At 54.9% G+C, this 27,438-nt stretch overlaps 2 protein-coding genes and 1 non-coding gene across 4 annotated transcripts; 1 reads left to right on the plus strand and 2 right to left on the minus strand.

The window, feature by feature from the left end:
- Positions 1-1,950: 1,950 nt before the first annotated feature.
- Positions 1,951-9,633, minus strand: RANBP1 (RAN binding protein 1). 2 transcript variants are annotated; one of them, XM_038575874.1, is made up of 6 exons: positions 9,487-9,633; positions 8,081-8,217; positions 6,026-6,183; positions 3,681-3,809; positions 2,919-2,984; positions 1,951-2,376 (listed from the first exon to the last, which is right to left on the minus strand). In XM_038575874.1, exons 1-6 carry the CDS (start codon positions 9,499-9,501, stop codon positions 2,255-2,257), a joined length of 627 nt encoding a protein of 208 aa, XP_038431802.1. In that variant the 5' UTR covers positions 9,502-9,633; the 3' UTR covers positions 1,951-2,254. The 2 variants fall into 2 exon arrangements, with proteins under 2 accessions (XP_038431802.1, XP_038431803.1); XM_038575875.1 differs by lacking the exon at positions 9,487-9,633 and adding an exon at positions 8,520-8,538.
- Positions 2,761-2,886, minus strand: LOC119866289. The gene has a single exon (XR_005379610.1). It is a non-coding gene; the product is annotated as a small nucleolar RNA SNORA77 (small nucleolar RNA).
- Positions 9,634-9,906: 273 nt separating the features above from the next.
- On the plus strand, positions 9,907-14,565 carry TRMT2A (tRNA methyltransferase 2 homolog A). Its single transcript, XM_038574512.1, has 12 exons — positions 9,907-10,216; positions 10,383-10,989; positions 11,275-11,383; positions 11,671-11,852; positions 12,027-12,141; positions 12,234-12,349; positions 12,428-12,539; positions 13,050-13,172; positions 13,343-13,418; positions 13,688-13,804; positions 13,919-14,015; positions 14,101-14,565. The coding sequence occupies exons 1-12, from the start codon at positions 9,907-9,909 to the stop codon at positions 14,333-14,335; spliced, it is 2,199 nt and encodes a 732-aa protein (XP_038430440.1). The 3' UTR covers positions 14,336-14,565.
- Positions 14,566-27,438: the final 12,873 nt, after the last annotated feature.

Below are 27,438 nucleotides of genomic sequence, written 5' to 3' on the forward strand. Positions count from 1 at the left end.
TCCTGTCCTGCTGCAACCCAGCCCTGGGACCCCAGGCCTCTGGAAGCCTCTGGATGCAGGCCCACTTGTGAGAGGCTCTTCCCCACAGGCTCCCAAATGGTAGCCCAGGCCCAGTCAGGTCTGACTCCAGGTCGTGCAGAGGCGGCACCAGGACAGCTGAGAGCTGAGAGCTGTGGAGTGTGCCAAGCACTGGTCACAGGAAAGGGTGCTTGGAGTCTCCTTGGTGAGGTCCCTGCAGAATCTCTGGGCAGAGGGGAGTCCTGGATGGGGGGAGGGAAGAGGACAGAGACCTAGAGAGGCCTCTGACCTGGGAGTCCTCCCCCTAAGGAGTTAAGATCCCCAGGAAAAGGAAAGCAGAGCAGGCTTGCCCAACCTGCAGCCCAGTGGACTGACCTGGAACGGAAAGGTTCATGTCTCTTCTCACTCCTTCCCCAATACCATCAGCACCTCAGTTGTAGCTTGACATTGCCGCTGTGCCACAGGGAGGAACCCACCTAAGCACACTGGCTGAGGGGCACGGGAGAGGCCCCGCTGGCATCCCTGTTCATCCCAGTGGGACCGTCAGGACCGCACGCCTCCCTTTCTGCAGCATTGCAGTGTCAGCAATCCACACCTTTACATGCACCCTGTAATGTGGCCTGGTCACAGCACAGTCCTGCTCCCCAGCCGTTCTGAGGGGCCTACCCTGCAGTCAGGGTTTCCCCCCCTGGGGGAAAGGGGAGACACAATTCATCACCCAAGAGGAACGTCAGCCTGGGCTTTTACATCAAGAATTTATCTTGTATGGGAGCCCAAAACAAGAAAACAATGTTCAACAACCATTCTATGATAAAAGGGGGTGTCCTTCCCTGAAGGATCAAGCCTGGGCCGGCCTTTCATACATCAGTGCATCTAAAGGAAGCCCATGGGGAAGCAACTGTCCTTTACATCAAAATTCCCCAGAAGATAGGGGAGGTACACGAACTTCAATGTACTTTCTTGGTGGGAAGAGCCCCTATGCCCATTGGGACTTCGAGAGGACCCAGACCTGTGCCTCTAGAGGACTAAGGCTGCCATGACACAATGCTGGCCAGTGAACTCTTCAGTGTGGCTTTTTTAAAAAAGAGCCACTTCCTTTGGAAGTACATCCCCCAGAGGGAACAACATCCCAAGGGATGGAACCAGACCCAGGTCCCAGCACACTGGGAGGTCGGACAGAGTAGGGGCTGGCAAGTAAACTGGCCACACTGTAAAGTACCCCCGGCAGGTGTTAATGGCCAGCAGCCGAACGAGAGGAGTATCCCAACTCCAGGGCCAGGTCATAACTTGCTCGTCCTCCCACTGGAGGGCAGCATGGCCACATTCCGCTGCTCCTTTGGCCTCCCAGGACAAGTTACCATGTGTCACCATGCGCCTTGAGAAGCCTGTCGGTGCACCAAAAACGCTTCTCCCCCACTTGGGACAACACTGAGACACAATTTGTTTTACAAAACGAACCTCCAAATGGCAGTAACCCATTTGCGTTCTTAAAAACGTCCCTTTATTTAAAGCTATTGTAGATGGCCACAATTCCACCCAGATGGACATGCCACGAGTGAGCGGGCAGGAGTTTCTTCTGAGGATGGCAGCAGGGTATCCAAGGAGGGCCGTGGGCCAATCCTGCACTCACACACTGCACCAGACAAGTGTGCTATGGGACCGGCCTTTCCCTCCACCAGGGCAGTCAGGGTACTCTGATAGTCTTCCTTTCCCTCCCCCAGAGGCAAAAACCAAAATGCCTACCTATTCCTGGCCACAAGCACACGTGCCCCACCTCAGACACAGCACGGCCCCAGGGGCCAACCCCCAAGCCCATGGTGGAGGAGCCAGTGGTAGAGGGTGGGACCCGCGCTGCTGCCCCCACGGCCCAGAGCCAGGGGGCGCCCACACTGCTCCCAGGACGGGCCGGCGCACACACGGTCCTTCCCTCCGTGCAGGTTTCAAATGTGTCGTTTATTCGCTATTTTTGATGACTATAAATAAGTGTTTCCACTATGGAAAAGAAAGTGAGCACAGTACATTTTCATGACTGGGGAATGGATTTTCTGAAGTCTTCTTCAATAGGGCAAAAACTTAGAAAAAAACAACCTGAATGTTGGAATTCAGTTCTTTATATAAAGTCCCTTGTAAAAACAAAACAGAATAAAAACAAACTGAAAAGAAGGGGCAGGGCAAAATTTAAAAAAAGAAAAAAGGAGGAAAAGAACGGAAGGAAGAGAAAACAAGGGGAGGCGGCTTATTGCTCCTCCTCCGCTCCAGCCTTGCTCTCGGTATCTTCTGACTCCTTGCTCTCCTCCTTCACCGAGAGAGCTTCTAGCTTCTCAGTCACCTTCTCGGCATCATCATTTTTGCCCGACCCTGCTAAGACATAGGGGGACGCAGTAAGAAGACCGAGAAGCAGTGCCCAGCCCAGCCCGCCCACCTCCTGTGGTCCCGGGCGGAGGCCGCAGGACAGGTCACTTCACAGTGTGCCAGCCAAGCCAGCCTCCAGGGTCACACTAACGAGGAAGAGCTCATGCCTGGGATGGCAGTCAGGGAGCTCAGTTATGTCGGGTCACCTGCTACGGCAGCCATCGTTGGGCCCCAAGTGACCAGGCGACTGTGAGGACCTCTTGAGGCCCCTCTGGCCACAGGCTCTAGCCAGCCAGACATCATGACTCAGCTGCCAGCCTGGGGGCTGTGAGGCCAGGCCGGGGAGCACATGCTTGGGGCCCTGATGGCCAGCTCACTCCCCAAGAGGCACCCTGTGTTCCCAGACGGCTGTATCACCCTTGACAGGACGAGGTGGTCACAGCACCCCGGGATGTTTCTGTGGCAGACGGAAAAAGCACCCGCCTGGGGCTGCAGCCGGATGCAGAGTGAGTCTGCAAGGAAGTCCCCTACCCACGACACCATGTCACCTTTCTTTTCTCTCTCTTCTATCTCTTTCCTGCATTCTTCAAACTTTGTTTTGAATTTCTGTGCATCTGCAGAAAGAAGAGGCGAGACTTCCTAAGATCCCTAAACAGTGAACAGGTCCTGGGGGGTACGAAGCATCAAAAGTCACATACGGCTCATCCCATAGCCAATTCTGATTTAAGGACATAGCCCTGGGCTCACTCTTACCCGGACCAAGCAGTTAACTATTCTCCAGTCCCTCCTGAGACTGGTGGCTATATTGGGTTGTCTCCCTCCATCTGACTCCATGACAATTTGGGCAGAGCAACACACGGTTCTGATGGCCGTGCACAACCATGGGGCAGGGCTCTGCCCAACACTCAACTCTCCACTCATGACAGAGTAGCTGCTAGACAAGGCCCACTGTGCACCTCTGATGATCCAGGGCTGGAAAGACGGCTAAGCCGAGGAGAGGTCAGCCTGGACCCATGCTGCCAGCAGACTCTGGGAAGGGGACGCCTGCCCCAGGTAGACTGGATGCCCAGCCCCCTGAGGTTAAAAGGGAAAAGACCCTGCTCGTGGCCTCAGAGCCTGGGTGAGGCCTTGACAACGCACGGCTCAACTGCAGGGCTTATGTCCCTCCTCCGAGGCAGCACAAGACAGCAAGGTGGGACCAGTCCTTACCACACACCTCCCAGGTGCTATCAGTTCTCCCCACAAAGCTATGCGGACAGACAGGCAGCCGCAGTCAGATAGTCCCCGGGGCCTGGTGCCCTTCTGCTTACTCTCAGCATTTAGGAAGCGGATGGCCAGCAGCTCTGGCTTGGGGCACTCGTCGGCAAAGTCAGCGTGGGTGTTCCAGACCCAGGCACGGTCGCTGCCCGCGTTCGGCTTCAGTTCCATCATCGGTGTGACTGGAGAAGAGGAGCCGTGTGAGGATCCTGTCAACTGCCTCAAGGTCACCCCACCACAAAAGGCCCTGGTTGCCAATGCAAGGTCCTGCTTTGGGGTCCACCAACCAGGCTTAAACAAAGTCCCATGGGATATGGATCTTATTCAAACAAGTTTCTTTGCAAACACCTCATATTCACTTAGAACCAGGACTCTCCTGATCTGGAAACGGGGTGGCCTGCTCCCTGACACAGTAACACCTCAGCAAGGGTCTCTAATTCCATTAGAACAAGGCTCTAACGCCAGCAGAGCCACTCACACTTAGCCCTTCCTGTGGAGCACCCATCCTGTGACTGTGTCCACGCTCAGTCGCACCATCTGGCCCAATGGGAGATGGGGGACAAAAACTGTACGCAGGGTGGTGAGGGGTTAGGGTTGGACCAGGGCAACCACTCTGACGTTGTCCAGGGACCTTGGGGGGTGAGGCCCCCAGAAGTGGACACTGTGGGCCTTGCGACATGCTCATACATCATGGAAATCAAAGCTGTGACCTGGAATAAGCACAGCCACCCCAGTGTCCTCAGGCTTTGCACAGCCCCAAGGAGGAAAGGGGAGACAGACTGTGTGAAGAACAAGAGCACCCCCAATGCCGCACCCACAGGTGTGCCCCTGCCCAGCCCCGAGCACACAGACCATCTAACCGGGAAGTCACACCATCTCCATGTAGATATCTGGAGAGCCCTTGAGCTGTAGAGAGCTCAGAAGTGCCACTGCCTCCTCCTGCCACTACCCACCTGCTACATCAAGGGTCTATGGTATGTATCGGGTCCAGAACTCCCACCTACAATGCGGAAACAACCTAGTGACCTGACGAGGCTCTGAAAGCAGCACAGGGTGTCCGAAGACCCCTGGGGAGAAATTCAAATTGAAATGGAAGTCAAGGGCCAGGGCAGACAGGCAGGAGCAGTGGGGTTCATTAGAGGACATCCAAGCGGCCCAAGCAGCATAAAAGAGGCACCTGGGTGGCTTAGGCTATTAAGCGTCTGCCTGCAGCTCAGGTCATGATCCCAGGGTCCTGGAATTAAGCACCACATCAGGCTCAGCGGGGACTCCACTTCTCCCTCCCTCTGCCCCTCTGCCCCCTCCACTGCTTGTGCTCTCTTTCTCTCAAACAAATAAAATATTTATTAAAAAAAAAAAAAAGGGAAGGGCACGAAGGCCCCTCCCTACCATCCCTCGAGTCTCTGTAAACCCGCTCATCCTTCCACATCATCCTCAAGGGCTGTTTTGCTCCGGTTCCCGCCTGGTCACCCTGTATGCCCATATGAGGGGCCCTGCCCTGCCAGACACGCATTCTCCCCAGTAACACAGACATGGCACTGAATGGCAATGGAGCCCAAAACGTGACTGCTTCCAAAGACACAGGGCACTGCAGGACAACCCAGCAGCCAAGTGACTGATATGGCCAGAACTTACTGTCATCTCTTCACAGGCCAGGCCTGCTATGGCTTTTCCCGGAACCCACTCCCACCATGAGGAGTCCAGGGCTGATGCATCACACCTGTCCAAAGGCCTCAACCTGTCACCACCCCCTACCTGCTCCATCTCACAGGCACCTAAGGATAAGGTAGCCACCTCCTCCCCTCACCCCTTTTCCCTTCTGTGTCCTCCTCCAAGGACACCCTGCAGGGACAAAACACATCAAAGAGTGGGAAGGTAAGGGCCCCTGGGTGGCTCAGTCGGTTAAGCCTGCCTTCGGGTCCAGGTCCAGGCCTGATGTCAAGCTCCCTGCTCAGTGGAGAGCTGCTTCTCCCTCTCCCCCTGCTTGTGTGAGCATGCTCTGTCAAGTAAATGAATAAGAACTTTAAAAACAAAGAGTGGGAAAGCTTCCTATGGAGCATGTCAAATACAGCAACAGCTGTCCTCACGCCACCCATTCCTGGGGCAGACCCTCCATGGTCCCGAGCCCACAATGGGGCTGTGTCCACCCCACCATGTCCTATCTGCCTGGACTCCACAGCGTATATGCCTTAAGTTTTTCTGTAGGTCTGCTCTGAGTTCAGAGAGTGTTGGAACACCTCATTTCCCACTTTAAGTCCTGAACACAATGCGAATACGTGCCCCATGTCACAGTGTGCCCCCAGGCTCCCGTGTGGCACCGAAGGCAGCCTGCCCGAAGACTTGAAGGCGTCCTTATGTGGGACTCAGAGTGAAAACTCTCCCCGAAAAGGTCACCTACTGTAGTGGTTGGCGCATATCTTCAGGGTCTTGTCCCTCCTCATAAGGAGACGAATGGTCCCTTTCTCCTTATGCTTCAGAAGCTTGACGTCACCAGTGCCTCGTTCCTTCCATTCTGGGAGATCGTTCTCTGAAGCGAATCGGAATAGCTTTGCCCGCCTTCAAGAAAAGCCATTAAGAGAGGGCTTAGATGTGCACAGAGAGGGGAATACACAGCCAAATGTTTGCTGGGAAAGAACACTTGTTTTCTGTGCATTGAACAAATGGCTGTTTCTAGCACCACCATAGACACCCTTTCCTTTCTTGGTACCTCTAGGACTGTTAGTTTAAAAACTAACAAAAGAGCAAGTCAACAATCAATTCCCAGGTTTTACTTGGAATAATCAAAGAGAAAAGAGATTTCCAACAGAAAGACCCAACTTCTCAGCAAAGACACCCCCCTCCCCAAGTACGCTAGGCTTGCCTGTGATCACACTGCAGGGCAGCCCCTGGTGTCCCATAGGGCCACAGGGGTAGCACTGAAACAGAGAGAGGTCGAGGACCCCTGTCGTCCACAGGGCCAGCCCTTCCCCCTGCTGTGAGATGCCCTCTTTCCCTGGCCCCCCAACACAGAGAGGGGGCTGTAGACCTCTACTCAGGCCACCAAGCTCTGGTCCAACACCCTGCCCTCCTGCCCAGAATAGTACCTCACATTGGGCCCAGCCAAAGCCCCGTCCCACCGGGCAGCAAAGCCCCCGTGGTGAGCCCAACAGTCCTGCCCTTAGGACTTCAGGCTCCATTTCCTTCCCCCTAGGACCCCAGCCTTGCTGGTCCATTTCCTGCACAACACCCTGCTCTCTTTCCCAAACTCAATTCTGTTAAGGGAAATAACTGCCCTCAAAAGGATGCCACCAGAGCTTTCACCTGACGCCCAAGGGCCCAGACGTAAAGGCCTGACCTGCTGGCCTCACCTCCCTCAGGAAGGGCCTATGTTCAGGACTGCCAGGAGCAGTTCTCAGTCCAGTGTGGGCAGGAGGGCCAGAGCGGGGGGTGAGTGTGTGTGTGACAGCACCAGCAGCAGTCCTCACCCCTGGGAGGGAACAGTCCCTGGCTGTGGCACCATTTCTGGGCAAAGCACACATGTGGAGATCCAGCGTCTTCTGGGACAGACCCACCACTCTCTTGAGATCAAAGGGATATATGTGACTCTCCTTTCCCAGGCCTTTCAGAGTAGTGGGAAGAGGCTGGTCTTCCCAATCTGCCTTCCTTAGAGGGAGGAGTCAGGAAAGCACTTGAACCCTCAACTGGCTTTTTGGATAGAATCTGAAAAGTGGGGGAGCTCCGTAAGCTTGGACAGGAAAAGCACTCCAGCCTATTTCCGTTAACTTGAAACAGAACCTAGCGTTCCGTGTGATGCTGAGCACAGGCAACAGGTCAGTCTCAGCAGCGCGCTGATTTTGTCACAGACATCTCAACAAATGGCTGGTGCCAGTGCTACTTAAAAATGACACCTGCCTTTGTAGCTTCTTACTGAAGGCGCCAAAAAACACATGTACAATGATTTTTTAGAAAATGATTTTGGTAAGTGTAACACCATCCCCTTTCATTTGTAATTTCAAGTGTCATTTTGTGCATAAAAACACTGATTTGGGAGTTCACAAACTTCAGGATGCCAAAGTCTGTAGCGCAAAAGAAGAAATGATAACAATGGCAGAGACTCCCTGTTCAACCAGATGAAAGGTGCAGTTGGAAACCTCTAAAGGCAGCAAGCCTGTAAGGTGGCAAGGACAGAGGACTGTGGCGATGCCCCTTTGTGGACAGAGCAGCAGGAACAGGACACCAGGGAGCACCTGTGCTCTCCACAGGACTGGCCACCAGAAGAAGGGGCACCAAGTGAAGAGTCGTCCAATAGCTTTTTGATTTCCACATAGGATTAGTTATTGCACAATCCCAACCAAGCCCTTTCCTCAGTCTCAGTCCAATTACAAGCCAGGCCAAGACCCTGATGGCCATAAAAACCATAAACTCAATCTTACACTAAAGATACCAAGGTCTGGAGCAACGTGAGCTTACTTACATCTTAAAAAGCTCTTCTTCATCTTCTTCCAGCGTTTTAATTTCTTGCTCAGGAAGAGAAACTATAGGTTCGAACTGGGGGTCGTGGTTGGACTCATCTGCATTCTCGGTGGAGGTGTCATGGTCCTCATGGGTGTCCTGTGGAGGGAGGTGCAGAGAAGTGACTCTGCTGGCTCCGGAGCCTGGCCCCCACCCAGAGCTCAGCTGTGCCCGCAGTGGGCAATCCCTCCTAGTGAATGGCCTCATCCCAGAGCAAGAGGTTAAGCCCACAGTCTTTCACACAAGGCTGGCACCCCCATTCAAGAGTGCAGGAAGATGCTGAACTTCCACGCCCTCCGCAGAGGCATCAGGCACGTGTGTGCAGTGTGGCTGGGGCCCCTCAAGGTGGGCGGCCTACTGGCCAGAGGCACTGCCTCATCACTTCCCACCTGTCTCCTCACCTGTAAAACCTGGATAAGGACAGCACTAGATGAAGATTAAAAGGCACAATGGTGGAAGAGAGCCTCATGGAGCCTGTCACCCTTTCACCAACGTTTACTGGTTGAAGGGAAAAAAAAAAACCAAAAAAAAACCCCGTGCTCTTGTTTAGCAGAAGGGGGTGAAAGTGGCTACCAACTCCTAGAGTTTACGTGAAATGCACGTCCTGCCGGCAGTTTTATCTTACATCCCAAAGTTGATGCATCGACAGAAATCATACAAATAGAAAACTACAGGCCACAGAAGAGCCCGTTTTAGGTTCAAGTCTCACAAAACACGTGGCTTGGCGATCTGCAGTCCGTAAGAACCCGGGGGGCTTTACTACCCGTCCCGGGCCGGAACAGCAAATACGAAAAGCTGCCTTCCGCGGTCGGCCAGCTCGCCCGGGCAGAGGCCCGCGGTCCCCGGAGCAGCCGCCGCCCCCGGGTCGCGCGGCCAGGCCGGTCCACCCGGCTGGAACCAGACCGCCGCCCCCGCGGCCTGCGGCCGTTCAGGGCGTGAGCACAGAATGAATGAAGTGCTGCGCAGGCGGCGGCGGGAGGGACGCTCGGTTCCGGTGGGAAGCCTGCAAGTGGGCCGAGCCGCGGAAGCCGGGCCCCCGCCTGGGTCTCAGGCGAGCAGCAGAGCGAGCGGAGACCACGGAGCCTGGGCGGCGGGCCGCCCCCCGCCCCGATGGAGCGCCCCGGCCTCGGCGGGGCCCGCCCCAAGGTCACGCGGGCGCCCGGCAGCCCCCGAGCCCGCGCCCCCAGGCCCCGCGGGCCCCAGGCCGCGCTCCCCGAAGCTCCGACCACGCGCCGCCGAGGCTCCGCAAGGCACGGAGCCCGCAAGCCGGCGGGGGTTGGCGGCGGCGGCGCGGGCCGCCCACGTGGCCGCCGGCAGGGGCCTCGGCCTCCCGGCCCCCACCCGGTCCCCGCCCGAGCCCGGCCGCACCTTGGCGGCCGCCATGGGGGCGCGGCGGCGGCGGCGGCGGCGGCTCGGCGGGCTCGGTCGTCGCTGGCTCCGCGGCCTCTCGGCGGCTGGTCGTAGCTCCTTCCCTCCGCGTCTGGCGCCGGCGCCTCCCGCCCTCCCGCTCTTCCCTCCGCCCCGCGACCCGAACCCCGACCCCTGACCTCGGCGGCGGGAAACGCGACGCGATTCAAAACCAGCGCAGCTTTATTGGCTCACACGGCGGACAGTCTCATTGTCCTGCCCGCCCCGCGCTTCCCGCCAAAACGCCCCCGGCGCATGCCCGGCCAGCCCGGCAGCCAGGGGACGTGCGCTCCCGGCGGCCCTCGCGCGCACTTCCGCCCCGCGGTGGCGCGCGCCCCTCGGGCTCGCTAAGGGCCAGGGGATCCGAGCTGGCGCGTGGCGATGACATCACCGGAAGTCGAGATGATAGAGACGCGCGGCCTCGGCGGCACGCGCTGGCTCACGGGAGAGCGGCCAACCAGGCGAGCGGCCGGCACGGGCCCCTGGCGGGCGGGCGGCGTACCCCACGTCGGGGACGCGAACCCGAGCGGCGAGGGTTCGAGTCCCGCCCCCGCCCTGGGCGGAGCCGGGAAGCGGCCTCGCGGCGTTGCGGCCGCCCTCGGAGCGCCTGCCTCCCTTCTGCCAGGCCCAGGGCCCGGAGGCGGAGGTGGCCCTCGCGGGGGCCCCGGGCGCGACGCGGATGGACCGGACGGTGAGTGACGAGCTCGGCGACGAGGTAAAGTGAAGGGAGATCGTGATGGGAGGCCGGGCGGGAAGCCGCTAGGAGACAACGTGGGGCGGGGGCAAGTTGGGAGCCGGGGGGAGGGGCGAGCCGGGGCGCCGGGTGCCTTAACGGGGGGCTCGTGGGCGGCGCCCAGGCCCTGGGGCCGGTCCTCACCCCGAGGCCCGTCTGCCCCTGCACAGCGCCCTGTGCCCGTGGACGGCTGCGGCCCGGACGGCGGCGGTGCCCGGGGCAGCCCTGCGGCCCCGGCCCCCCGGGAGGAAGCGCAGGAGCAGGAAGGGGCGCCGGGCGGCCGCGGGGGCCGCGCCTCAGCCCGGGCTCTACAGCTACATCAGGGACGACTTGTTCACCTCGGAGATCTTCAAGTTGGAGCTGCAGAACGTGCCCCGCCACGCCAGCTTCAGTGACGTCCGGCGCTTTCTGGGCCGCTTCGGCCTGCAGCCTCATAAGACCAAACTCTTTGGGCAGCCTCCCTGCGCCTTTGTGACCTTCCGCAGCGCCGCTGAGCGGGACAAGGCCTTGCGTGTGCTGCACGGTGCCCTCTGGAAGGGCCGCCCACTCAGCGTGCGCCCCGCCAGGCCCAAGGCGGATCCCATGGCCAGGAAGAGGCGGCGCGAGGATGAGGGTGAGCCCACAGCCACCTGCATCGCAGATGTAGTGACCCCTCTTTGGACCGTGCCCTATGCTGAGCAGCTCGAGCGGAAGCGGCTGGAGTGCGAGCAGGTGCTACAGAAGCTTGCCAAGTGAGTGTGGGTGCAGATCACCCGGTGGCCCCGAAGCTCTGCTCGGCTGCATGCTCGTCCAGCCCCCACCGTGCGCCGTGCAGACGTCCTCACGGCTGCACAGTCTCGTGGGCAGTAAGCCAGGAAGCCCCGTGTATAATCAGGGGGGCTGGTGAGGTCCCGAAGGAGGAGCCCAGGCACCTGGGCATTTGGAGAATGGCTGGGGGTAGTGGTGGGGGCTGGGGGTAGTGGTGGGGGCGGGGGGCAGCGGGCTGAGTCCAACCTTGGCCTCACCTCCTCCTGCAGGGAAATTGGGAGCACCAACCGCGCCCTGCTGCCCTGGCTGCTCTCACAGAGGCACAAGCACAACAAGGCCTGCTGCCCACTGGAGGGGGTTAGGCCATCACCCCAGCAGGTCAGGCCCGGCTGCTGCAACCAGAAATCCACCTCGTGTTCTAAGAGGAGCTCTTCTCTCTTACCTCTATCATAGCTTTCCCTGTTTTCTGTCTCTTTCTGGTGTTCGTCACGTGACTGTTACTTGTTGTCAGCCCCATCCCCTGGACCGCCAGGCCCCGTGGGGAAACTGGTGCCTCTCGCTCACCACCATCTCTCACTTGATGAGCTCTTTTGGCCGCTCACAAGTGCTGGACGGCCAGAGTAAGGTCAGGCGTGTCTCTCTGCCTCCCTCCACCCTTCCTGCAGACCGAGTATCGTAATAAGTGTGAGTTTCTGGTCGGCGTCGGGGTGGACGGGGAGGACAACACAGTCGGCTGTCGGCTTGGCAAGTATAAGGGTGGGACATGTGCTGTGGCCGCCCCCTTTGACACCGTGCACATCCCTGGAGCCACCAAGCAGGTGGTGAAGGCCTTCCAGGAATTCATCCGGTGAGGGCTTATGGCTGGGCTGGGGGCCCAGAAGTTCTGAGGTGGGAGCAGAGGATCTGCCTGGGGGGTCTTGGGATTGTGATCTGGCGGTTACGGCTGGGAGAGTGGGGAGGCGCTCACTCAGTCCTGGTTGGCCGATGCTGAGGGACTCAGGGCCACTCATGGCTCCCACAGGTCCACTCCGTACTCCGCATACAACCCAGAGACGTACTCAGGCCACTGGAAGCAGCTGACTGTGCGCACCAGCCGCCGTGGCCAAGCCATGGCCATTGTCTACTTCCACCCCCAGGTCTCAGGAGAGGTAGCCCTGCTGGGGGAGGTTGTCTGGGCCACAGTGAGCTGTGACACAGCCTTACAGGGCATTTTCTGGTGCTTACCCAGAAACTGGGCCCTGAGGAACTGGCCGGGCTGAAGGCCTCCTTGGCGCAGCACTTCATGGCGGGGCCAGGCAAGGCCACTGGGGTGACCTGCCTCTACTTTGTAGAGGAGGGACAGCGGTGAGGAGCCTGGGTAGGGGTGGGGCGGGTCCCTGCAAGGGGTGGTAACACTGACGGACTTACTCTGCCACCCAACAGAAAGACGCCCAGCCAGGAGGGCCTGCCCCTGGAGCACGTGGCTGGAGACCGGTGCATTCATGAGGACCTGCTGGGGTTGACCTTCCGGATCTCTCCTCATGCTTTTTTCCAGGTAGCCCCAAATCTCGGGGGATCGTGACACATGAAGGCCTCACACGATGTCAGGATGTCAGTGATGAATGGGGATAGGGGGTTAGGGCAGTGACAGCAGGTTAGCCTGGGGAGAATGTCAAGACACGGGAGCCACAAGGATCATAAGGTAGGAAAACAGTTATTTGCTGTTAGGTTGACAACCCTCTTGGAGGGACCTATGTGGGGTATAGAAAGGAGTTGGGATGATGCTAGGGCTCTGGCACCCACAAAAGAGGTAAGGGATAGGGTATCAGCATCAAGTTGCTTTTAAAGCCAGGAGACTAGGTGAGGTTGCCAGCATGATGGGATTGAAGGTCAGTCCAAGGACTGGGCCTCGGGCAGTCAAACAGCTAGATGTGCGGGAGGGATCGGGACCCCTGGGAAGAGGGCGAGTGGGCCAGAGATGGGAGCCGGGGGCTGTACAGGAGGGCATGCTGCCTGGGTGGGGAGGCTGCCCTGCCCTCCTCGACACTGCTTGTCCGCCCTGCAGGTAAACACCCTGGCGGCCGAGGTGCTCTACACGGTCATCCAGGACTGGGCCCAGCTGGACACAGGGAGCACGGTGCTGGACGTGTGTTGCGGCACTGGCACCATCGGCCTGGCACTGGCCCCCGTGAGTGCTCCCTGCCCCACCCCACCCATGTTGTCACCTGCCCTGTGATCCCCAGTGATCTCCAGCCCTTCCAGATCCTTTGTCACTCCCAATGTCTCCTGTTGTACCACGGTCTTAAAAGCCTGTGGGATGGGGCAGGGTGCCACAAGTATGTCCTATCTTGGTTTCAGAGGGTGAAGAGAGTTGTGGGGATCGAGCTGTGCCAGGAAGCCGTGGAAGATGCCCGGGTGAACGCCCGAGATAATGGTGAAAGCCAGCCCTCCACACAGTGGGCGGGCAGCAGATGCTCCTGCCTGGGACCTGGGACTCGCCGGGTGGTTCTTAGGGCCCGTGGTGGGGTGAGGGCAGAGGGTGCAGGAGGGCACCCACTGTGTGTCCAGGACACCAGAGCTGAGCAAGGATGAACAGGTTCCTTAGTCAGGCGGCTTTTCGTAAAATGCACCTGTGGCCAGGCAGGCCTTGTGGGGGTAAGGCATCCTGGGTCCCCTGTGACAGGACTATGGTGTCCTGTACAGAGTTGAGCAACGTGGAGTTCCACTGTGGGAGAGCTGAGGACCTGGTGCCCGCTTTGGTGAGCAGACTGGCCTCCCAGCAGCTCGTTGCCATCCTGGACCCGCCCCGTGCTGGCCTGCGTAAGTGGCCTCCATCGGAGCCTTATGGGGAAGAGGGGGGCAGGGATGCCAGAGGGTGGCACACCAGGCCACGCAGCCTTGGGCCTGAGGCCCATCCCGTTTGGACTTCCTCAGATTCTAAAGTGATCCTGGCCGTCCGAAGAGCTGAGAACCTCAAGCGGCTCCTGTATGTCTCTTGCAATCCCCGAGCGGCCATGGGCAACTTTGTGGAGTGAGTGTGAGGTGGGGGTGCCTGGGGTGGCCCTGGGACCTGCTGGATCCATGTGGCTGACCTTGACCCTCCTCTCTCACCACAGCCTTTGCAGGGCCCCATCTAACCGGGTGAAGGGTGTTCCCTTCCGGCCAGTCAAGGCTGTGGCTGTGGACCTGTTCCCGCAGACCCCGCATTGTGAGATGCTCATCCTGTTTGAGAGGGTGGAACACCCCAATGGCACGGGTGCCCTGGCACTCCAGGACTCTCCAGCCCAGCCCCCACCGGGGCCCCCAGAGGACACTGTGCAGGAGGAAAGCAGGGCTGCTGCCTCTTGCTAGGTCCCTGGCTAGAAACCCTTTCAGAATGGGGCCCTCTGTATCACTGGAGTGGGAGCCAAGGGGTTCTTCAAGTCCTTGCCTTGCCTCAGGACACTCGGGCAGCACCAAGAGAACATAAAACCTGGCTGACCCACTCAGGGTCCACCTGGAGCCTGTTCCCTCCAACCACCCCCAGGTTCCTTTTGGGTTAACTGGGGTACAGAGCGAGAATAAACAATTGCTGAACCGTTGCTGTTATTGTGATGAGAGCTTCAGAGTTCCAGCATGTGGGTTCCCTCCTGCCCCCCACTGCAGGTGTCGGGGACAAGGCTCTCAAAGCACCTGGAGCAGCCCAAGTCTGGGCCCCCAGCTCCCACTAGCCAACTACCAGCCTCTGGCACAGCTGCAGGTCACAGCAGTGTGCCCACAGCAACAGGGAGGCAGAGATGTGGATCTCATGGCCCAGGGCCAGCTGTACAGGTGGGCTGGAGCAATGGCAGGGGTAGGGCCCCATGGTCTGTCGAAGTTTCCTACACCCCCTGAGGGAAGCCACTGGAGCTGGGCCAGGGGGAACAGGACAGACACTGCCCAGCTGCTGCAGGAGCACTGTCCAGGCAAATGCCTCAGCTCTGCAGGGCAGACCGGAGGGGGTAGTTCTGGCCAGCAGAGGATCCAGAAGCCCCAGAGCCTCGCATGGTTATGAGAAAGAAACAGCAGTCATTCCCTTTTGGGACAGTTTTGCTTTATGCAGACAATCAAGGCTCACCCTTACAGCCATAGTTTAGCCACCACCTGGAAGGTGCACGATGGCCAGTGGCGAGGTGGGTGGCATTAGCACAGGCTCTCCCTGCCCTCTGCCCCCACGGCATGGCTGTGTGCACACAACACTCGTACCCACACGGGTGGGGGGGGGTACAAAGGAAGGACAGGGGAAGGCTGCAGCAGGGCTCGCTGCCTCTAGCTAACACGTGTGCACGAAGCTTTGGTTCACGATGGCGCATCTGGCTGTTGTGAGGGCAAACGGTCACAGTCAAATGATTATTCACAGCTGCAGACAGGAGGCAAGACAGAAGCAAGTGTCTAATTACAGCAACTTGATTTGAGGGTTTTATAAAGGTCAACACAGAAGCCAACCTCAGTCACATCGGTGGTAAGGGAGGGATACACTGTGGGTGGCACACAAGACTGACGGTCTGTTTGCCTGAAAACAAATGCCATCAACACCAACCATGGGGGACGTGATGGACAACAGGCACACCCGTGGGATGGGACCCTGCAGCCCACTGTGCACCAGGAGTGCACGGCACCCTGAACAGGCCCTCCAGACAGGGAGGGGATAGCTACCGTAACTACCTTGCACGTGCAGACAACCCGGGGCCCCAAGGCAGGGACACACCTACCCAACACCTGTCCACAGGAGCCACTGGGAGAGCACAGCCTGCTGGTCAGACCAGGTGGCCATGAGGCCTGGCTGCACAGGGCAGCTGCCCTTGAAATCCAGCGAAGCCATCATCACAGGGAAGCCCACTGCCCTCCGTGTGCTTGTGCCAGCTCTGGAGAGGAGCGCCACTTTGTGATCACGGATGGATTGCACGGAGGGTCCTTGTTTCTTCTAAAATCCTCGTGCTAAAATGCTTAACTTTTTATATCTGCTACGTGATTCCAAATCTACCTTCTACTCTCACTGTAAAAGTTTCTTCTCAAATGCTAAAATATCATAAAAGCTTTAAAAATTGATGGGTGGACAGATGGACTTGACTGTGCAAAAATCTTGAGTAAAAAGTTGCCAGAGGCCAGTGAGGGTGAGGGGCCTCCGTGTCTAAGAAGACGTGTTTTTAGGACATTAAGACTTACTCAGAAAAAATGGACCACATGCCAGCCCAGGGCCAGGGCCGGCAGCCAGGCGGGGACCTGCAGACTTCATACACTGGCAGCATGTTTCAAGGATGGAAAAGAATCACCTTGAGGGCTCGCCTAGTCTCTGAAAAATAATTGATTCTAAAATTGTGTTTATTTTAAGCCAAAAAGGTCTAAATTACTCCTTCCTGTTATAACCTTTTCAGAGAAAAATGGAAAACACAGGAGGTAGGGAAGGGGAGGGGATGCCAGACCGCTGCGGTGGCCGGAGGGGGCCCTGGGCACAGGTGGGCGCCACAGGGCTCGGCCACTGCCTTCTCAGTCTGTCGCTTCTTGTCTGTGCAGGTAACATACTGACACTCATGGAAACCTTCATAAACCAGTCTGCAGCAAGTCCACAGAGGCAGAGGTCATCCACAGCCATGCCAAGCTCCTGGCTTCCACCTGTGTGGGCAAGCGGAGTCCGTCCTTGAACACGTCCACTCAGACCTGTGGGCAGCCCCCAAAGAAGAGCTGCATGGCCCTGCTGTCCCCGCGCACAGAGCCCCACCCCTCTGGCCTGGGCCTCAGATGCCTGGCCGCAGGGGGGGAACTCCGATCAGAGGCCTGAGGCTGCAGAGTGAGCGGCGCGTGGTGTCCCTGGCGGCAGAGCTGCCAGTTCCCGCGCCTGGCCCTGCCGCCTCCCTCACACATCCACAGTGCACAGGGGTTCGCCGCCAGGCTGCGCAGATGCCACTATAGACATCTTGGGCTTCTTCCGGGTTTCCTCCTGGAAGAACAACAAAGGTCAGGGATGCCAACAATGTGGAACACGTGACCCAGCCCAATCTCAGGCAAGAGGCTCCGGAGACAAGGGGTAGAGGTGTGTCGGTGGGGGACAGGGAGTTCAGCGCACTGGTGCCAGGTAGCCTCTGAAGCAGGAGGGCACCACGGCTCTGCAGTGCCAGGTGGAGGGAGGGGAGGCCTGAGGAGTGGGCTGGATGGGGGGGCTGGCTGGGTCTCCCTGGATGACGTCTCAGAGGACTGCTTCCCTGGGAATTAGAACACACACCCAAAAGTAAAAGGCCAAGGAAGTTACAGCCACTGGGAACAAGCCACATGGGTGGGTCTCTCCCCACTCCAACTCGAGGGCAAGAGTGTGGCATCTTCTGGGCCAGACAGACCAAACAGACAGCAGATACCCCTTTCTCAGGGTTTTACACAGGCCCTGGCAAATCCTACAGCTTAAAGAGATCCTAGCCTCCAACCACTCAGACTGGTGGCGTTAGGAAGCTTCACCAGGACGGAGCCTTACCCGGGTTCAACTGTTCTGTGAAACATGCTCCTTCCTCCCAGAAATGCCAAGAACCCAAGGAAGAGGTCCAGGATGGCAATCTGTTGCCCACAGGACCCTGAATAAGGGAGGCCTGGTGGGTGTACTATCTCTGCCTTCATATAGCTGATACTGAGTGGAAATGGCCAGAAGCCTGGGCCTTTCACAACCGCAGGCAGATAGCTCTATAATAATTACTAAAAGATGAAGCAATTGGATTCAAGTGTCATGAATGCTGAAATCCAAGAAAAAGGAAATCTACTCTGAAGTGCTGAGGACTCACTGGGAAAGAGGAGCACTACCAAGGTATTGAGGAGCCAGGAATGGGTTCCTGGAGGCTGATTCCCCCCGCACCTGCCCCCGCCCCCACTTTTCCCCTTTGGCCTTTAACTCAACGGCCCCCCCTCCACTGAGGGCAAGGTGATGAGGGCATGGAGGAGCCGTGGCCTGTGGTGCCGGCCAAGCCTGCATGCTCACCCTCTCCTCGGCCAGCCTCTTCATCTCCTCCTGCAGTTTGCTCAGGATGTGCAGGTTTGGCTTGTTCTTCTTGGCGTACTGCTGCAGCTCAATCACACTTTTGTCCGAGGTCTCCTGGGGGAGCACAGTGCCTCACTCTCAGGAGTGCCCAGGGCAGGCCTCATCAACACATTGTGGCCAGCAGGCTGACGCACCTCAGAGAACATAGACCAGTCCATGGCTGCCCAGCTCACCTTCTGAGCATGCCATCCTCACTTTTGCCTCCCCCTCAGCAGGAAGCAGCAGCCACGGCCTCCCCGCTTCATAAGGCAAGTACCCTGGCACCCACCTGCCTCCACTCCTGCCATCGGCACTGGGCACTCAGGATGTAATGACCACAGCACAGCCTCAGCCAGCAGAACGGCACACTGCCAGATGGGACACACCCTGGCACTGGGGCCCAGCTGGAAGCCCATCAACCTAGACACATGCTCTCTACGTGTCTGCATGCCCTATGGCTTCCAGCGCAGGACCAAGCTGTCCCTTCCTCGGGTAAGAAGCCATCTCTAAGGACGCCTGCCATGCCTTGGAGTGTCAGACACCACCTGCCTTCCAAAAGATGCATGCTGGGGCTGTGCCTAGACTGGACCCTAGTCCTACAACCGAGGGAAGGTTTCCATTCATGGGGAGAGAATGAGAAAGAGAAAGCAGGCTTTCTCTCTCAATCTTAGCCCAAGCAAGATGCTGCACAAAAGTAAGGCACATAGAGGCGGAAGTCAACCTCATCTGCACTGCATCCAAGTTTTCTCAGTAACACCTATCTTGAAGTTCCTTGAAGCACACCCTAAGGGCCCAGTGTCCCCTCCTTCACCCTCTCTTGTCAAGTCCAAAACAAGGGCCTCTTCAGGGATGCCACAATGACCACCCCTACTCCTACTGGGGTGCCAATAATTCAGACTGTTTCTGGAAACCAGGGGAAAAATTAAAAACCATAAACGCACAGGATCCCCAGGTGGCTCAGCAGTTTGGTGCCTACCTTCGGCCCAGGATGCAATCCTGGAGAACCAGGATTGAGTCCCACATCAGGCTCCCTGCATGGAGCCCACTTCTCCCTCTGCCTGTCTCTCTGCCTCTCTCTCTCCCCCTCTGTGTCTCTCATGAATAAATAAATAAAATCTTAAAAAACAAAACAAAACAAAAACATAAATGCCTCACAGTACTTCCCTCCACCCCACAAAGCACACAAACCTAAGGGTATTGGTTTAAATCTCACGACCTCGGCAAAACAGCAGATACCAAACATGACCTGTACAGTTTAGCAAAGGTAAACCAGTATTCATAGCCAAGAAAAGCTGCCCTGCATCTCTTACTCTCCCTCAAGCTCCTAGGGGTCCTCAAATTAAACCCAGGGCTCCCAGCCCCGTGAGGGCACAACAGCAGGGCTCAGCTCAGAAGCTTCCTCTCCACTGGGGCTGGCATCACTCACCACCTACACCTCTTGCAGAATGGGCCATCCCCACACAGCCAGTGCCAGGCCCAGGCTTCTCAGGGAGGAAGAAACAGCACCAACGACCTGCCACCTCCCAGAGGTCACAATGAAGGCCCAGCAGTGCCTAAGAGGTGGTGCTGAACAAGAGCACAGCTGCCCAACTTTGTCCCTGTGACAGTGGGACCCCAGACAGGTGCTCCGGGGTGGGAGGAGGATGAGAAACAGAGGCTGCCCTAGGCCCAGGGGAGGGGCCCCATTACCTGTTTGACCATCTTGCTGCTTTCACGGCCATACATGCGCAGCAAAGACCCCCAGTTTTTGACATGTGGGTGCAGCAGCTGAAGGATTTTCTGAGAGGCTAACTGTTTTCCAACTCTCTTATTCTTACCTGTGAGGAAGGAAGATGAAATGTGGAAAGGGAGTCCCTAACATACAGCTGTCAACATGGCCACCTTTCCTAAACAGGAACATACCTGCTGTCCTCCCACCCCCCAAGCTGAGGGCATGTTCAACAAGAGGGGGAAGGACGACACAGAGTGTGGCAGGGCAGCAACTCTGCTGCCATTCCGGGACACCCCTCCTCTGGCCACAGGGACCATGGGTTGGATGGGGGCACGGGTGGCAGGAAGGGAACACGGTCTAACCCAAATACCAGCCCAAGCCCAGACTAGGAGGACGGGGATGGTGCAGGCAGGACTACCACAGTCCTGCCTTAGGCTGACTGGCCTTCAGAGGTCAGGAGGAGATGCTAGTGGACACCATCGCAGGCGGTCAGCACACAAGGCAGGAGCTCGGGTGACGCCAGAGCAGTGGCCCAAGACCAAGCCACAGAGGCTCAGGCTCCCAGAGAGGCCACACGGCAGGGTGCCATCTCCCCAGCAGTCATTGGAAATTGTGGTGGGGTGGCAGGAAGTGAAGGAGGCAGTCCTTACACCAGCCGCGCACTGTGTGTTTGCCGCACGCCATGACATATTCACTCTTCTGGTTTTTACCAGGAACCACTTCAAACTTGATGGATGTGTCACCCATTCCATGGTTTCTTTAAGAAAAAGTATAGACAACAGATGACATTGGCTGAGGAGGAGGAGGAAATGGCAGCTTCAGGAAAGTCTTTGAAAGGCCCTTTGAAGACAGTGCCAACCCTCTCCCCAAACTGCTTCTCAGCTGAAGAGGGGAGGACATTTTCTGTGTACCTCATCTGATCTCACAGGCTCTGACTGACCACCAGACACGAGGGGCTTCTGTGCACACATGGAACAATTGCAATGGCTCAGACTTTAACCTCCTAGCTCTTAAGCTAGGATAAATGGCTAATAAAGACACTGGGTACCAAAAGAGAAGCCCCCATCACCCCTACTCAGAAGGGAAGGCACCCACCCTACCTTTTAAGGCACTCGTGGAGGATCTGATAGGGAGACAACAGTCCGGCCTTGCTGGTCAGCTCGTAGACCCGTGAGTCCTCGATACTGATGTGGTTAAAATACTACAAAACAAAGCAGCCACTCCTAAGTGCTAGACCTAGCCCACTGGCCGCGCGGAGCTGTTCCCCATGCTGTCTGCTTCCTCCAGAAATTTCCTGTCCTCTTTATTGCCTCAAGGAGCACCTCATACCCCCACCTCAGTGTTCAGCTGCCCCCCTGAGACAGGACGAGCAGCACTGTGCTAGGTTGGAGAGAACATGTTGTGATGGTGGCAGAGCCTGGTGCTGCCGGGAAGCCTTTTCTGAATCTGAGTCTGATCAGACAATTAGAAATCTAAAGACAGACAACCTTAGAAAAAAAAAATTGAAGATCATCGTGAGATTATAGGAGAGAAGGTAAGTCAGACAGAAACGACTCTAAAAATGGCAAGCTCCCTAAAGGCTGCAAAGGGCCTGGTCTGGCTCCTGTTTCAAACACAAAGTCGTCCCGTCCCGGCTCTGAGACCAGTCACTATAACCAGAGAACAGAACAACTAAGAAGCATTCATGAGAAACCACATAACCCATTTAGGGGGAAAAAGGGAAATTCTATACAAGAGAGGCAGGCAGGCAGCAGCCAGGAAGTGGCTGTGACCCCAACCATGCTTGGGCCTCTGCCGAGCCACGCCAGTGAATGGAGGATGTGGCCTAGCCCACCCAGCATAGCCCACCTCCCTAGTGGCACCTGCTGAGCTTCTGGGGCTACTGTAACAAGGTATCACAAAGTGGGTGGCTTATTTTCTCACAATTCTGGAGGTCAGAAGTCCAAAAGCAAGGAGTCAAGGGGCTGCATCCCCACCTTGAAACCTCTTAGGGAGATCCTTCCTTGACTTTCTCAGGTTCTGATGGCCCCAAGCTTTCCTTGGTTTGTGGCAGCATCATTCCTATCTCCACATGGCCTTTTTTTCCATCTCCCTCCCTCTTCTTGTAAGAACACAACACTGCTGCTCAGAGCAGGGAGGCAGGGGTTCTTCTCTCTCCAGCAGAGACTCACTATGACTGAGTCAAGGAGAGCAAGGTGCTATTTCTGAGGAAGATTGCAGACTTTAGTGAGCTGAAAAGCTAACTGCCCTCATTTGGTTATTGTCTTCCAATAGGTCCACACAAGATACCTCCATTTCCAAATATCTGTACCAGCGTGGATCAGTTTCCAGGGAAAGTTATTCACCAAGATGTCAGGTCCTAGACCCATCCTCAATGGCTGGCCAGTAGCTGACGCATCGGCAGTGACTGGCTCTCTCACCCAATCTATGAGAACCCAGTCTCTAACCAGCAGCCAGCACCTGGGCTGTGGACCTGTGGTCAAGCTGAGAGGTGGAGAACCACCTGTGTGCCCAGGATCCTCCTTGAAAGAGCAGAGGCACACACACACTCAGAAGCCAAAGACATCCAACAGCTGCTGGCAAACACCCACACCACAACTACCTGCGCTGGTGCCACAGCCACATGTTGCTGATGGTTAACCTGCGAAGGGCATATAGGAACCACCACACAAAAGGTAGAAGTGACCCACAGACGACAGTACAGCAGAAGCCCGGCCGGATACTCGGTGCTTAAGACACTGAAGGAACCTGAGGGAGTACCACAGACAGCCCAGCACCCATAAATTCAACGACTTAGAGAAAATGGACCTATTCCTTGAAAAATGCAAACTACTCAAATTGCCCTATTCAAGAAGTTGAATTTGTAGTTAAAACTTCCCTGTAGAGAAAACTCCACGTGCAGATGACCTGCCTCATTGGTGATAACTGCCAACCATTTAAGGGGGGAAAAAATGACACCACTTCTAGAGAATCTTTCAAAAACCTCAAGAAGAGACCATTGCCAATTTATCTTATGATGTTAGTAGCAACACATTATTAATATCAGACAAAAAGAAAACAACAAACTGATTTCCCTTGAACACAGGTGTCAAAATCCTCAATGATATTAGCAATTCACAACCAGCAATACATAAATATGCTGTCCCCAAGGAAGACTTACCCCAGAAATGCAGTTTTTAAAAACCAATTAACATAATTCATTATCAACAACTTAAAAGTTTGAAAAAGCCTTATCATATCAAGAGATACAGATACACTTGACAAAGTGCAACACCCTTTCCATGATAAAAACTCTCAACAAACCAAGAACAGAAGAAGAACCTTTCCTTGACCTAAGAGGTACTGACAAAAAACCAACAACTGACTTCACACTCAGTGGTCAGAGGCTGGGTGCTTCCTGCCAAAGATCAGGAACAAGACTAGGATGTCTACTCTCCCCAATGCTGCTCAATGTGTAATGGAGCTTGCAGTAAGAGCATCATCCAAGAAAAAGAAATAAAAGGCATCTAGATTGGAAAGGAAGAAACCTAACCATCTTTAATCATAGTCAACCTGGTCTGTACACAGAAATTCCAAAGAAATCTCCAGAAAAACTACTGGCTATTAACTAGTAACACAGTTTGCAAAGCTGCAAGACACACAGTCAACATACAGACAGAACATTCCATCTCTCTATATTAGCAATCCACAGTCAAGACTGAAACTAAAGTGCTTCCCACAATAGCTCCAAAACCTGTATGGAAATACTTACATCTAAATCTAAGAAAATGAGTGCAGGATCTACACACTGGAAATGACCAAGCAGCAATACAAGACATGAAAGAAAACCTCAATAAATGGGGAGACAGGGACGCCTGGGTGGCTTAGTGGTTGAGTGTCTGCTTTGGACCAGGGCGTGATCCCGGGGTACTGGGATCGAGTCCCGCATCAGGCTCCCCACAGGGAGCTTGCTTCTCCCTCTGCCTATATCTCTACCTCTCTCTGTGTGTCTTTCATGAATGAATAAATTAGGGAGACATTTTTTTTAAAATGGGGAGACATACCGGGCTTGTGAGCTGAAAGATGCAATACTGTTAGAAGTCCATCTTCCCCGAATTTATCTACAGATGTAACACAATTCCAATCAGAATCTCAACAGAACTTTCCATACTGACATACTGTTTCTGTATGGAAGGGCAAAGCAACATGAATAACCGAAAAGTAGTTTTGAAAAAGAACAAAGTTAGAGGGTTTACACTATCTGATTTCAAGATTTCATGTCATCGGGGCCACCTGGGTGGCACAATTGGTTAAGCGTTTGACTCTTGGGTTTATGATCTCAGGGTCTTGAGATCGAGCCCACACAAGGCTACACACTCAATGGAATCTGCTTGGGATTCTCTCCCTCTGCCCCACCACACTCACTGGCTTGTTCTCTCTTAAATAAACCAATCTTAAAAAAAAAAAAAAAAAAAAAAAAATTATGTCCTCAAGAAGATGTGGCATTGGTGAAAGGACACAGATCAAGGAGGCAGAACTGAGCACAGAGACAGACCCACACATACATGCTGCTCCCTACAGATGTGTAAAGGCATCCAGTTGAACACACAGCTACCGAATAGCCCAGCAAAGCCATTCTGGGTGCTTATCTATGCTCACATGGAAACCTGGACAGCCTCATAGCAAACAAGTGCTAACCACCCAAAACTAGAAATGCATTCAACACTCCTCAGTCAAGAAGGAAGAACACACCCAGCACTGCCCTGTGGTGGGCATGCTCAGCAGCAAAAATGACCCAAACACTGACACAGGCACCAAAACAGTTGGTGCATCACTGAGTTGGAGCCTGGTTCTAAGGCCATCTGCCCTGTAACTCCACTGTTAAGACATTTGGGAACTGGCTAACCTAGGGAGGCAGCTCAGCGCCTACCAGGTGAAAAGAGAGAACTGGGATGGGAGAAGATCTGAAAATGTTCTGCTTGACTGTACTGTGGGTTACGTAACAAAACTATACACGTTTCAAAACTCCTCTAAAAAGTACCTGTAACTCTCTATAAATTAAAAAATAAATTGGGGAAAAAAACAAAAAGGCAAAAACAACAGATCACTCACAAGTAAATTCTAGAATAACCATGAACCAACCACCTCCAACAGCTATCTGAAAAGCAATAACATACTGAGAAGAAATCACCCCAGGTCTTATAAAGAGGCATGGTGCCAGTTCTGGTCACCTGCTTTTGCCTTTTCAATGAATACCAAACACGCCTTGCCCTGAGCCTCTGCTTCCATGGCAGCTCTCAAACTCCAGACATTCTATATTCATGCCACCACTGTGCATGGACGTTGTGTCACTGTGTCTCAAGGACAGCAGTGCACAGCAAGAACTCCCAAAGAACCAGCATCCACACCTGGAGCTCACACAAGAAGGAAAAGCTGCCCCCACCTCCAGAGAAGCATCATGGGGGAGATAAGTCACCACCTGCTGAGCTACTCAGAAGAGTGTGATACAAACACTGTCACAATTCTTTAGGAGCAAGACAGCAATTCGTTTCAGTCAGGATTGTGCTGCTGTAACTCATCCAACCTGACAGAGAAGCTATTTTTTTCTCTGACAAATTTTAAAACAAGGGGGACACCTGAGTGGCTCAGCGGTTGAGTGTCTGCCTTTGGCTCAGGGTGTGATCCCAGGATCAAGTCCCACATCAGGCTCCCTGCATGGAGCCTGCTTCTCCCTCCACCTGTGTCTCTGCAGCTGTGTCTCTCGTGAATAGATAAATAAAATCTTTAAAAATTTTAAACAAGGGATCCCTGGGTGGCGCAGCGGTTTAGCACCTGCCTTTGGCCCAGGGCGTGATCCTGGAGACCTGGGATCGAATCCCACATCAGGCTCCTGGTGCATGGAGCCTGCTTCTCCCTCTGCCTATGTCTCTGCCTCTCTCTCTCTCTGTGTGACTATCATAAATAAATAAAAAAAATAAATAAATAAATAAAATAAAAATTTTAAACAAGGGAAAAAGACAATGTGTGTGTATACGTGCACATATACAATTAAATTCCAAGTGAGAAAAAAGAGGATAAGGACATTTTTGGGTCATTGGACTCTTACTTGGTACTTGTATTGCGTTCCTGGCATGGAGCTCCTAAAACCTTTAGAATTTCCTGAATGACAAGAGTAGCTCTGGTTATTTAAGAGAGCCTCTGGACCTCACCTGAGTTTATGGCAATGAGAAGGCTAGGGGCAGGGGCATGTGGGGAACCCTGGTAGTTTCAGGATGGGACCTTTATGATGGGACTGGTCATTAGAAAGACCAAACACAATTAAGGACTTGTTCATCTGACTGTCCATTTGTATCCTTTATAATAAACCAGTAAACATAAGGTGTTTCCCTGAGTTCTGAGAGCAAATTCTAAAAAAGTTCTAGTTTGGGATCCCTGGGTGGCACAGCGGTTTGGCGCCTGCCTTTGGCCCAGGGCATGATCCTGGAGACCCAGGATCGAATCCCACGTCAGGTTCCCGGTGCATGGAGCCTGCTTCTCCCTCTGCCTATGTCTCTGCCTCTCTCTCTCTCTCTCTCTCTCTCTGTATGACTATCATAAATAAAATAAAAAAATAAATAAAAATAAAAAAATAAAATAAATAAAAAAGTTCTAGTTTAAGCAAATTAATGAGCCTGAGGGAAATCATGGGAACCCCTGAATCTGCAGTAGGCTGGCTAATGTGGGTGGCCTGGGCACCCCATCTGTGGCTGGAATGTGAAGTGTGGGCAGTCTTGTGGGACTAAGCCAGTGCCACGTAGACATTGTGAGAACTGAGAAGAGTTGTAGATACCTCACTAGTGTTAGAGAACTGGAGAACCAGCACTGAAAAGCCCCTTATATGTACGAGGGAACTTTTACCTGGGATTTCCAAGCTGCCCATGTGGCCTCCTCCACCTGGGAAATTCTTTCTCAGGCTACATTCTGAGATCATTTCTGGAAAGATCCCTCACTTTTCAGAAGAGCCCCAGAGTACATGGCCAGAACTTGAATTTTAACTACTATTCAGTACAACCTGAGGCACAAATTCCAGAAACCCACAGCATTTGTCATGGCAGATGCCTAAGGCAAATGCCTCATTAGAGGCCCAGATGGGAAAGGCTCCAAGGAAGAGGCTGTAGCCCCAGTGACCTCGCAGATTCAGGGCAGGAAGAAAGGCGGACGATCAAAGAACCAAGCACAAAGACTGCCAACCGGTCATCATCAAAACCATGCGCCTCCAACAAATGAGGGAACTACCAGCCTCTAATCACCAAGTGTCCTCTGATCACCAAGTGTGAGGCAGTGACAGGGTTGGTGGTACAGTCTGGGGCAAGGCTGAAGCCCTCCAGGTGCACATCTCACTGCATGGCCACATATGAGGAGGCCACAATGCAGGTGGAAGGACTACAAAGGGCAGCTAGGACAGAGCAGGGAACTGGAGCAACAGGCCACTCTGCAACACACATGTCCTGTCAAGGGTGGGAGAGCATGGAACGCACCCCTGGGTCCTCGTGCTGACCAGAATGAAACTGGGTGGTCCCCGCTTAGGGAAATACAATGGTGCCAAACACTAAAGTAACCATAGACAGAGCAAGCAGAGACTTCTAGATTAAAAACTGGACTGAACTGCTTATTGATGCAACCACCAAACAAACAAGATGCTGGTACCTTAGAAGCCAAAACACTAAATAGAGACTGTCTTGGATGTTATCTTGAAGCCAAGGGAAGGCA

The sequence above is a fragment of the Canis lupus genome, chromosome 26, assembly GCF_011100685.1.
Source record: "Canis lupus familiaris isolate Mischka breed German Shepherd chromosome 26, alternate assembly UU_Cfam_GSD_1.0, whole genome shotgun sequence".
Classification (NCBI taxonomy): domain Eukaryota; kingdom Metazoa; phylum Chordata; class Mammalia; order Carnivora; family Canidae; genus Canis; species Canis lupus.

Coding starts and splice junctions, on each gene's coding strand:
- RANBP1 (XM_038575874.1), bottom strand. Junction 6,184..8,080: donor GAAGAAGAGCTTTTTAAGAT/GTAAGTAAGCTC, acceptor CTTTTCTTGAAG/GCGGGCAAAGCTATTCCGAT. Junction 3,810..6,025: donor GATATGCGCCAACCACTACA/GTAGGTGACCTT, acceptor CCTCTTCTCCAG/TCACACCGATGATGGAACTG.
- TRMT2A (XM_038574512.1), top strand. CDS start 9,907: ATGACATCACCGGAAGTCGAGATGATAGAGACGCGCGGCCTCGGCGGC. Junction 11,384..11,670: donor TTAGGCCATCACCCCAGCAG/GTCAGGCCCGGC, acceptor CCCTTCCTGCAG/ACCGAGTATCGTAATAAGTG. Junction 11,853..12,026: donor GCCTTCCAGGAATTCATCCG/GTGAGGGCTTAT, acceptor TGGCTCCCACAG/GTCCACTCCGTACTCCGCAT.